We start from the raw sequence: 12,489 nt of genomic DNA on the forward strand, positions 1-12,489 counted from the left end.
ATGCCAGAAAGGAAGTGAACAAGAATATCGAGAGGTCAAGAGAACAACGAACACATTTTGGTGTGCATCCACTTGCTATGCGTGCATAATTATTAATGTGACTTTTGCATATCTGAAGACGCAAACATATATCTTATAATTGCAATGTATAAACATATTTAAATATATATATTTTTTTCCTTTTTAATCTCTTCTCACCACCTTTACGCCGTTGGCACCTCCTCGTACCCGGAAGTACACCGCTCCAACCTGCGCCATCACGCACCAACGTCCGGTTCGTCCGCGCCGTCTCTCTACTTCCGCCGCCACCCTCACGCAGAGCTCCGGCGGCCAGTCCGACTCTGCGACCTCCTCGACGCCTCCATCCGACGCCGACCGCATTAACACCGGCCTCATCGGCCGCTTCTTCGGGCACGAGGACTGCCGGCCCAGCGCCGGCCTCCTCGGTGTTGGCCACACCCACGGCCCCTTTGTCCACGGCTCCTCCTGCTTGTCCTCCTTCCTTGGGCGTGGCGCTGGTGGTGCCGCAGGTCACGTCGTCTCCTGCTGTCTTTTACTGGCGGCCGTTGCCACCTCTTTTTCCTCCGGGCGTTCAGATCGTGGGCGTGGTGTTGGTGGCACCGCGGGCCACCGCGTTGCTGGCCGGGTCCTCTTTGCTGCCTCCTCCCTTTTCGCGACCTCCACCAGCCGCCTTGCCCGTCGCAGTCGCATCCTCTTCGCCATCGCCCTCCTCATGGCTCTCTCCCGTCCATCTCTCCTGATGTCTCTCCACTCCCTGTCGATCTCCTCGCACATCTCTTGTGCTCTTTGGGCCCTCTTCCTCGCCATCTCCGAGATGGTGACCATCGCCTCCTTTCGCTGGCGGCACCTCTCGGATCTCCTTCTGTGCTCCAGCACCTCGCTCCGGCGCCGCTCCTCCACAGTGGCGCGACCGACCGGTATGTGCCTCCGTCCTCCTGCTGCCCGTTGTATCGCCCACTCCGTCCTCATCCTTCTTCCGTTCCAGGTGGGATCGCCGACGATTTCCAGATCGCTCTTGTCAGACGAGACGATCTCCTCGCACATCTCCTGTGCTCTTTGGGCCCTCTTCCTCGCCATCTTCGAGATGGTGACTATCGCCTCCTTTCGCTGGCGGCACCTCTCGGATCTCCTTCTGTGCTCCAGCACCTCGCTCCGGCGCCGCTCCTCCACAGTGGCGCGACCGACCGGTATGTGCCTCCGTCCTCCTGCTGCCCATTGTATCGCCCACTCCGTCCTCATCCTTCTTCCGTTCCAGGTGGGATCGCCGACGATTTCCAGATCGCTCTCGTCAGACGAGACGATCATTGTTGCTTCGGACTTGTTGGACATGTTGCTCCGTTGATTAGAATTTTGGAATAGGCCGTGCTCCTCCCAGCCTCCGCCTTTTATAGCACATCTAGTTTCCGTTACTGGATATGCCCCGTTACGGTTCCCGTCACTGGACCTGTTACGGCTCCCGTTACTGGACATGTCCCGTTTTTCACTGTGCATTCCTCTTGTACATTTGTGCGGATTTAGTGTTGCTGTTCTATTCTTCTTTCGCCGGTGATACCATGCCTTGGCACTTCAGTTCACTCACGTGTGTCCTCTTCTCTTTGTTTGTCCTTTCGTGCCGTAAGATGAAAATTACCGGCGAAACGAATTTGACGACCGTGTAGGGCCCATCGTACCGTGGCGCTAGTTTTGCTGCGAATCCCTCTGCCGCCTTCGACAAATGGTGCTCCTTTGCCCACACTGTTTCGCGGACCTTTGGGCTCCACTTCCATCTCCGTAAATTGTAATGCCACGCCTGGTCCTGGGCCGCCCGCTCCATGTTCCTCCGCACTATTTCGAAGACTTCCTTCAACTTCGTCGCGTTCTCCGTGGGCGTTCCTTGCCCTACTCCTGTGCCTAAGCGTTTTCATCGAACAAGGCTCGCGGCATCCTTGGCTCCCTGCCTTGCGTTCTAAAGCACGGCGAATATCCAGTCGACTCCGATACTGCCGAGTTCACTGCCAGCATGAGCTCTGGCCAGTGCTCGTCCCAAGTCCTCTGGTCCTCCCCAGCGAACTGGGCGATCATCGTTTTGATTGTTCTATTCGCTCTCTCTGTTGGATTTCTTGCGGCGTATATGGTGCGGTGAACTGGTGGCGCACGCCGAGCTCCCCGAGAAAGTTCTTAAAGCTGCGGCTGGTGAATTGTACGCCGTTATCCGTTACCATTATCTTCGGTACTCCATACCGAGCGACAATCCTTTCTCTGATTGCTTTCTGTAGCGCCTCAATAGTTGCTTTCCGCAGCGGCACTATCTCCGTCCACTTTGAAAACGTGTCCAATATTACCAAAACTATAATATGAAACCTATTTTATTACCTTTTACACTTCAAGCCCTCAGTTTATAAAAAATTATTATTTTTATTTTAATATTTTAAAAGTATGTATATTTTTAAAATTACCATGAAATAGCAAACTAAACCAGTTGTTGACTTCTGCCAATATTAAATATTTAAGAATAAATACTATGTATTATATTTAAAATAATCCTATAATTATGTATAATAAGTATACATAATACGCAGTTAAAAATGTGGTCCATGGAAAGGTGACTTTTCCGTCATTTGAATAAATTTTAAAAGTATTTTCTCAACTGCATGTTTATATATAATATATATTCACGAGTAAATGACCCGATTATAAAAGTCATTGTACGGAGAAGTCACCAAAAGGAACATGAACCAATTCTTGTTGTTAATCAAATGTTTTCTGACCTTTGAAATGTCACCCATATGCTCTCTCTCAGTGAAATATTATGGACTGCACTCGCATGAAGACAGATATTCTTATCAGAAACCCTTAAGCTCAAGCTCAAGAAGAAGCTCAAGCTCAAGGATGCTTTAAAAAGCCGTAGCCACGAGTCTCGGATCATTATTTCACTAACTCCAATAGACGAAAGTTTGTTTCAATCTAAAAATCAGAAAATGATCCTGCCGGTAGTTCTCATCTCTGTGACTTTTTTTATTTCCGCCTCCCTCGGATCGGAAGAAGTAATAGCCCTTTGAAGTGCTTTTATTTCGAAAAGTAATTCAAATTCAATTTCCACAGTCGTGCTACCTAACTGAGGAGGACGAGTGTGCTGCTGTTTGTTATCCAATAGTTAAGCCATTGTTGAGATACTTCGAGATGTGCCAGGGGAAGGCAGCCCAGCATCAAAAAGATTACTCCGAATTGCAGAATAAATATTCAGACTTGCAGGAAAGTCATTCGAAAGTGCTGCATTAACTTAATGATTGTAGTGTTAAATATAAAAGATTGCAATCAAAGCATCTGGAAGCTGACAATCTTGAAATCAAAAAATGGATAAATCAAGGTATTAAAAGATAAAATTAGTGACCTAAACGAAAAAAGTGAGCTTCAAATGTTAACACATCAACTTCGTGAAGAAATTAAAAGGATTCGGAGAATAGAACTGAAGAAGCGAATAAATATAATCAGCAATATTCGAAAACCCATACTGAAGAAAAGTTGGCGGATAATAAAAATTCAGATAATAAAACAGAGAAGGTCGAAGTAAAAACCAGAGAAGTCTCAGCTCTTCAACTGGATCATAGTCACAATCAAACGAAGTCGGAAACACAAACCCAAGGTATGCTGGCACAACCCTGTAATTTGCAAAATAAAACATCGAGTTTCTCAGCTCTTCCAGGCAGTTGTCCCCGAAGCCAAAAGGAAGAATGGGTCCTCCAGGAAATCCAAATACTCGGATCGGATCCGTTGAAAGTGGTTTGTTGCTCAAATAAGGAAATCGGTTCCGGTTGGATGTTGGTTTATAATAAAAGATATAAATGCAACCGGATTCGGGGATGTGGGAACGGATTCAGCGATGGGTTCTTTATAGGACTCGAAAAATTTCACCTTCTGACGGATGGAAAGTCTTATGAGTTGTGTTTATGGCATGGTAGATTGAAATGTGACTACTTTGTAGGTGGCAATCGAAGCGAGGGATATATGGTGAAGAATATTGGCAAGTGTAATAGAGACCTACCTCTCAGCCCACCAAATTTTCGACCTATGATCGAGATGAGGATGGGCATCCTAATTATAATGGGGCAAAGGAAAATGAATTGGGCTGGTGGTTCGATTCTAGGTGAGTCTTCCAATTTTGTTTAACCTTTTTTGACGTCAAACAGAATCTCTCTTATATAACAGATTCAAAATAATAATATTTTTAACCCTCTTTTTTATTTGCTAGAGTTGATCCCAAAAGGATAAATACTTATATATTAAAGTTGATCCTAAGAAACAACTAAAGGCAACGAAAAGCGATTCTGAATGGTCTTTTGATAATGTTAACAGAATACAGAAAGTGACTTAATATAATTGTAATTTTGTAAATATTGTACAGCAATTGTAACTTCAATACTTTTATAGATTATACACAATGAACATTTAAATATATGTTTTTTGTTGATGAAAGTTCCCAATCTAAAAATTGATAAACTGAAAATTAATCTTTGAATTTCAGCAATTTCAGAATTAGCCTTAAAGTGTCCTTTGAAAAATGAACAATCATGACTAGTGGAAGATGCTAAAAAAAACCGGCAGTCCGAAAATATGAATTGAAAGCTAACAGGTAGCACATCCATACAATATAAACCAACCAATACTAATATTTTATTCGAAAGGGCTTAAATGGCCACAAAATTTAAAAAAAGAGATTAAAAACACCATTTTAATTGTAGAAAATATTGTTTACCTAACTACCTAACTGAATTTATAACTAACTTATAAATTCAATAAAATTTCAACTGCTAGATGTCAATTTTTAATTTGAGTGGGTATACATACATTTGAAAAATTATATGTACTAAAAGCCATAAAGGGAAACGCAACAAAACGGTCTACATAATTCAATATATAGTAAAATTGGATCAATTTCTTCTGTTAGGTGTATCGCGGAAGTTGTGGGTCATGGAACCTATGTATGTGCGGTCTGGAATTGGTTTTGAGGAGTATAAACCTTATGCATCAGGCAAAATTATGCGTGGAGATTTTTTGCAATTTACCATATTTTATATATGTCCTGTTATTCAAACGAAATTCGAAATTCAAAATTTTCATTTCCGACCTTTTCAAACTTTTTTCAGCGAAAACAATTATTTTGGATTATATTTTAAATATTTTATTTGTTTATTTTATTCAAAAGTTAAGAAGTATAAGAATACAGTTTATTTAAACATCGTCTTCATAATATTAGGAATAATATAATTACATTTTAGTGCGTTTAAGATTTCATATATTTTCCGAAAATGTGTCATTTTCCAAGTCCGTTTTAAAAGGATTTTTGTTTTCTTCAATCTAGTCTTCGGATGTACATGTAAATTGTATCATATGCAGGGCTAATAGATCCCAAAATGAAAAAATAGAATTTAAAAATTACTTCAATTTAGTTAATTAAGAAAAGTCCAGTTGGAGATTAAGCAAAAGGAAAACCCAAAATTGAATACACACCTCATACCAGGATCGAACCACCAGCCAAAGTCCACTTCCTTCGCCAAATTGCGACCAGGAACTCCATCCTCATCGCGATCGAAGGTGGAAAATTTGGAGCCCTGCTTAGGGCTCATCCAGTCGGGTCCAGTACAATTTCCAATACTTTTCACCTTGTAACCTTCGCTTCGATCGCCTACAACGAAGTGGTCGCATATTCTTTTATCCTTACCCGTTTCGGTAATTAAACCCACTTCATGAGGCTTTCCACTTGTCAGATGGTGCAACCGATTGAGTCCAATAAAGAACTCATGGTACCACGCAGTGCCTACATCTCCGAATCCACGTTCATAATCCTCATACGTGCGATTAAATTTTTTTGAATAATAATATTTTCTATAAAACATCAACCATCCAGATCCTAGCTCCGAATCTGACACACAAACCACTTCAAACGGGTCTGAGCCTGGAAGTTGGATTTCGCGGAGGACTTTGTTTTCTTTTAGGCTTCGTGGACAAGGATCTGGAAATTCTGAAAAATTTCGGTGTTTAATTTCGCAAATGACTTGGTTCTTCTGACTCACCTGTGGTCACCTGGTTCTTGTGTGTTTTCGACGTCGTCCGATTATTTATATTAGGCAGTGGAGTTTTTGGGACCTCTCCAGTTTCTACTTCCAACTTTGTTAGAATATTTTGATCCATGCCTCCAATCTTTACTATTTTTCCCAACTTGGCAATGTCTTCGCGGAACTGATTAGTCAACGTTGCAAGTTCACTTGTTTTCATTAGGTTCCTATTTTGATCTTTAAGTAGCTCGATTTCCTTATTTTTTTGATTTATGAGAGCTTTTAGATTGTCAACTTCCTGCTGCTCCGAAAGCAACTGCGCATATTTAGCTTTCTCATCCATAAGCTGTTTCAGCACTTCCGTATATTTATTTTGGACTTCCAAATGGCTTTTCATCAAGTCCGAATAATCCTGTTGGCCTTTTGATATCTGGGAATATTTTTCGAGACCCTCTTTCTGCAAGTCGGTCTTGCACCTTAAGAGCTGCGTATCCCTTTCGTTGCTTTGCTCGAAGTATCGAAGTAGAGGTTTCACGATCGGATAACAAACTGACGCACATTCATCTTCCTGCTCTTCGGAGAGGTAGCATGACTGTGGATTTTAAAGTTAAATTACTTTTTAAGTAATTAAAAACACTTAAAACGGCTATTACTTCTTCCGATCCCAGGGAGGCAGAAATCAGGAAAATCGTAGAAATGAAGGCCACGGGGAGGATCATCTTGTACTTTTGCTATCGAACTGAACTTTTTACTGAAAGAGTCTCTGGAAATATTTCAACTGATGCTGCGAGTCTTGGAGCTCCGGCTTTTTAAAGCTATCCTCGCCCATGAGCTTGAGCTTTAGTTTCTGATAAGAAATTGGAAAATACCCACACATAAAGAGAAGCCAAAAAATTCCACAAACAGAATGCGCACGGAAGGGATGTCAAAGGTTATTAGAGATTAGAAAGAGGTGATTAGCAACAAGTGGTAATGGTTTATGATTTTAGCGTCTTCTTCTCGATATATATTGAGGCTATATATACAATCAATTGCTTATATATTATACATTATTAATAATATATTTTTCCTAAATGGTAAGTACTTTTCAACGATATTAGAAGGACGATAAAGTCGCCTAATCTCTAACAAATGAATTTAGACTTCTAGTTTAAAAATTTAAGAAAATCGAAACTGTCTTTGGCAGACTGTACTTTATTTTGGGCAAAAGTTTGGAACTCAGTGAAGGAAACTTCTCCGATTCTATTTTCATATATTCTTGATCCGCATCCCATCCCAAGCATTTCCGTCAGTCCGTCTGTCTGTTTCTACGCAAACTAGCCTCTCAGTTTCAAAAGCTATCGACTTGAAACTTTGCACACACCCTTATTTCCTTGTACGTAGTATAGAAGTCGGAACGGCTGGGCCGACTATATCCTATAGCTGTCAAATAACTGATTGATCGGAAATGGTATAATTTTAGTGTTTTTAGACTTAGAGAGTTCGGATTTTGTATTAGTGCTATTTCTAACAAAATAATAATAACCGGAGAGCTTCTAACCAGAAACAAACAGCTCACCGATCTGTTTGTACCTCCTCCAACTAACACGACGATTGATAAATTTTCTTTTCCCAATTTCTCAAAGGTTACTTCTAAAAAATTGTAGCCTTATGTGTAAAATGTCATGCCCCAAAAGGTCTCTGCCAAAAAATAAAAAGACAAAAACTAACTGATAAGAGACTCTTCTTGGCCTGAACTTGAAATTTAATTTTTAAAGATAAGGTGCCCTTACGTCATTATGTTTTATAAGTCAAAAATAAATTTAAACACTTCTTTTAATGCAGAAACGTTAATAGATATATGTATGTACAAACACACATATAAGAAAAAGAAAAGAACATAAACCAATTCTCTAATGACACCAATTTGTATGGTGCTTAATATAGGTATAGGATAGAAAATCTGTTAGGTCGTAAGACAGTTTGAAACATATACACTCTACTTTGTACTCTACGCAGCAAAGGACTCAACGAGTATCGGGTCCTGTGTGAGTATCGAATACATAAAACAGATAGCTATTATATATATAGAGATATGCAGGTTTATTTTATTTCAAAGCATTGTATAAACAAACAATGGAATATAATGAAATAAAAAACAACTAATTTATAAGACATTTAAATTACGAAAAATACTTCTGCCTGAATACTGAGTGAAAGGACACTGATAATTCGACAATTGGGCATGTCAATATGCAAAAATACCCAGAATGTGGCTAGCGTACAAGTTAGCGGAGCTGGTCTGCTAAAAGACCAAGAAAAACATTGTAAGAAGCCCCCATCTGGGTGGCAACCCTTAGTTTACGAATGGGACACAAACAGAATTATCCTCGCATCTCAAATATGATCAAATTAGTTAACCAGTTTTACAAATTTTACTAAGCTCTTAATATATTCCATCGCAAAAAATACTTCTTAAACCTGAACTCCTGCTGAGACAGATAGGAGCCAGGTTGCAGTTTCCCAACAAATACACATTGAGACGAATATGATGAAAGTAATATTTAGATATGAGAAATAGTTTCATTAATTTTACAACACGCAGCGCAGCCGTGCTTAGAAAGTGCGGTGGGGTGAGCATTAGCGGAGGTGCTTGGTGTGTCAGTAGGAGGGGGTGTGGCGACGCAAAGTTTAGCGGTTCCTGGAAGTCCGCCCGTACCCGCCAACGGGTCGCGAGCGAGTATAGCGGGTAAACGAACAAGTGTGGCGTACGCCTTACCTCCTCCTGAATTGCGACGAACAGGCGTGATCCTGCGAGAAAAGGGTATGACGACTCATGGATGGGAAGACCCCGGTCACCAGTAGAGAAACTCCCGATCCGGGAGGGTGCGCGGTGATTCCTTGGTGTAGCGGAGACATGACGCACGGTCTTCGCATTACGGATCACGGCTTTTTTAAAAAATTAAAAAAAAATTGGATTAAAAAAAAAATGTAGCAATTTTTTTTGTTGCGGTTTTTTGGTATTTGCAATGGCTTGTGCATCAATTAGAGCATCAGCTAGCACTTTTTTATTCATCATAAAGCTTAAACACCCAGACCACCGAGGGGCGCTGGACTAACGAATAATTAGTACATATTAAGCTAGTTGTAATTTATTAAGCTAGGAGGAGTTAGTAAGGAAATTTAAAATTCTATACTTTAAATTTGAAGGACAGGAGAGAGATGTTATAGAGTAGAGACTATTTTAGTTCGAACATAAGACCCTAAAAGGGTCGTGCTGTGCATATTTCAAACTACAATGGCTAAGGAATGGAGGATTAAAGTTTATAGTCCTTCTATTAGGAATGTTAAAATTTAAGCGTGTTAGTAAATGCTGGCTAATGGGGATGTACTCCATTAATTAGGTTATGCAGAAAAACTACACCGAGCATTGTCCTACGATTTGTTAAGCTAGGTAAGTTTATGAGTAAGAGTCTACTATTATAAGATGGAAGGTGAAGATTTGCATCCCAGTTTATACCTCTAAGTGAAAAAGTTAAGAAATTCTTTTTTAGGGATTCTATGAGGTCCTGATGTACTCCATATTGGGGACTCCACCCACATGAACCGTACTCCAGTATCGGACGTACCAAAGCGATGAATAATGTTTTGGTTATATACGGGTCATTAAATTCTTTTGACCACCTTTAGGACTATATATTTGAGAACCAAGGACCAAGGACCAAGGATAAGAACTAGAGAGTTCGTTAAAGCAGGAGGCAAGTCGTTTATAAAAAGCGTAAATAATAACGGGCAAAGTTTACATCCTTGAGGGACGCCAGATGTAGCACGGACCAGACGGGACTGTATGTTTTTAAATAAGACTCTTTATCTCCTTCCATCTAAATAGCTGGAGATCCACGTTAAGAGGTCTATAGAGAATCCCAACATATTCAGTTTACAAAAGCCCTTACAAAAGCCATCTATGACAAAGGATGTCAACTCCAATAAGTTTGTGGTGGTGGAGCGACGATTAATAAAGCCATTCTGACAAGGAGTGATAATCAAAGAGCAAAGGTGTTGCAAATGAGGGGAAATTAATTTTTCAAATAACTATGGAATTGCCGACAACTTAGAGATGCCTCTGTAGTTGGCAGCCTCGGACTTTTTCCCTTTTTTATGTAGGGGAATTATGAATGATTCCTTCCACTCAAGGGGAAAAACCGAGGTTTCCAAAGATAAGTTGAAAAGTCTTAGAAGAGGTTTGCACAGAGCCCTGGCGCAGTATTTTAGCACACAGCCTGGTACTCCGTCGGGGCCTGGCGAATAAATGGGTTTTATCCTTAAAAGACCAAATAATAAGTTGTTCTCAGAAAAAAACGGACAGAAAATAAGATTTGCTGCTTGAATGTTATATGCGTAAGGCTGATCAGTCAATTTAGGCGGAGAATAAGTTATTTGAAAAAATTCTGCGAATAGATCGGCAATGGCCTGATCCGAAGTCGCAGAAGAATTTTCAAACGTAAGCAGGGGTGAAAAAGATACGTGTTTACGCTTAGTGTTTACAAAATTATAAAACTTCTTTGGATCCTGAGTAAATTGAATCCGGCAGCGGTCAATATAATTTCTATAACATTCCGCGTTATGCACGGTAAAATTCGACCGAGCTAGTAGGTATCTTAAAAAATCAACACTACTTCAGGTTTTTATGTATTTTAGTAAGAGCCTATTTTTAATATTTTTTAGGTTAGTTAGGCACCTTGTATACCAAGGAGGATTTGTTGAAGCGGACGGATATTTCCATGGCACACAGGAGTCAAAAAATTCATTTAAAGTGAAGTAAAATGTTTCATTGTGTCCTCCTCCAGCACATTTAATATGTGAGCAGTTATTGCAGAGCCAACAAGACAGGTATGAGTCACCCGTGATGGTTCCACCAAATTCACATTTTTTTGCTGTGCAAGTAAGACTCATTTTTGGCTTCTTTTTGACGGAATGCAGACCACTGTAATAGCGTGTAAAGAATTTAGGCTCTCTGAAGCACTCTGTAGCCGAGAGTGGACGATCAGATCGGATGTAAGAGATGACGTTACAAAAGAGATGTGCAACGAAGGTTCGGCGTCGTGAAGAACAACAAACTCCACAGTAACTATGAATGTAACGGGTTACGTCCGGAGAGTACAGCTCGGAGAGACTTATGTTGGAGAATATAGTTAAAGCGCAACACAGATAACTTTAACCGATTAAATGTATAAATTGGAAATAAATAGTCCAATGAACTTATTAAGTCGAATTTATTTTTAGGGATTAATTGTTATTATTCAACTTGTCGCAGAAGGAGAAAGCTTGAGTTCAAGATCGAAAATAATTGCAAACTGGCAAGAGCGATCGAAGAAACACGTCCGGGTACGGCAAGTGAATATACAGTATGTATCGATAAGGCTATTAACTTTCTGAAAATCAGCTTTACGGAAGCAGCGAATCTTATTTACCACGCATAGAGACATCTGATCGATACCAGAAATAGTTTCGATAGAGACCTCCAGCGTGGAGTGAAATGGATCCTCTGGGGTTGAAAGGGGAAAAGCTCTGGAGAGAGCGGTATCATCCGGATCAGATACAAAACATAAGTCTAAGAGCCGACCTAGCGAATTTCTAACATGATTGATCTGTCCTAGGGACATGTCAAACATGCCCCCGGTGAAGTTATGTGAGTGATAAGTGACAAAGATGGTGAGTTATCGACGTTGGACCACTTTAATTCTGGGATATTAAAATCGCCCACCGCTATGAGTTGGTCACGATCCGTCATAAGATTAAAGACGTATCGAATAGCGGACAAATGCTGCCAATATGTAGGCGGTTCAGACATAGGCGGTATATATGAACATGTAATGTATAAAGCTTTAACGGACATAGTGATTTTAACGCAAATAAATTCTATGTCACCAAACTCATGGGATTTCACCTCTTCAGAAGCAAGAGTAGAGTCTACCGAAATGAGGACTCCACCTCCTCTTCGCTGAGATCGATCCCGTCTAAAAGGAAAAACCTACTTGGAAAAACTTCGGAGCTAAAGATCTCCGGATTTAACCAAGTTTCTGTAAATGCTATTATATGGGATGCAAAGAAAGAACTATCAGAATATAGCTTGGGGAGTTTGCTACGTAGCCCCCTAGTATTCTGATAGGTAAGAGATAGTGAGGAAACTAGTTTTTAGGGTTAGTGGCCAAAGAAGAGGTGGAGGGTTGGTCAGTGGTTCCGATATTGGGAAGTCTCACTCCCACCGGTTTTTTATCTTTTTTCTTTACGGAACTAGGCTGATGTTCTTGGACAAAAAGATTCTCTGGCCAAAAACTGGAAGAACAAATCGTCTTGAACATCAGCGCGGGCCCACGAATCTTGAAAGAAGACGTGCGCTTTGTATAATTGTATTTAAATTTTTGTATGTCCTCCACCTTTATATCGGCTTTAGTTT

At 40.6% G+C, this 12,489-nt stretch overlaps 1 protein-coding gene across 1 annotated transcript; it reads right to left on the reverse strand.

The window, feature by feature from the left end:
* Positions 1–4,928: 4,928 nt before the first annotated feature.
* On the reverse strand, positions 4,929–6,772 carry LOC138925646 (fibroleukin-like). The gene is made up of 4 exons (XM_070276510.1): positions 6,707–6,772; positions 6,072–6,645; positions 5,516–6,019; positions 4,929–4,990 (listed from the first exon to the last, which is right to left on the reverse strand). Exons 1-4 carry the CDS (start codon positions 6,770–6,772, stop codon positions 4,929–4,931), a joined length of 1,206 nt encoding a protein of 401 aa, XP_070132611.1.
* Positions 6,773–12,489: the final 5,717 nt, after the last annotated feature.

Source organism: Drosophila bipectinata, chromosome XR (genome assembly GCF_030179905.1).
Source record: "Drosophila bipectinata strain 14024-0381.07 chromosome XR, DbipHiC1v2, whole genome shotgun sequence".
NCBI classification, from domain to species: domain Eukaryota; kingdom Metazoa; phylum Arthropoda; class Insecta; order Diptera; family Drosophilidae; genus Drosophila; species Drosophila bipectinata.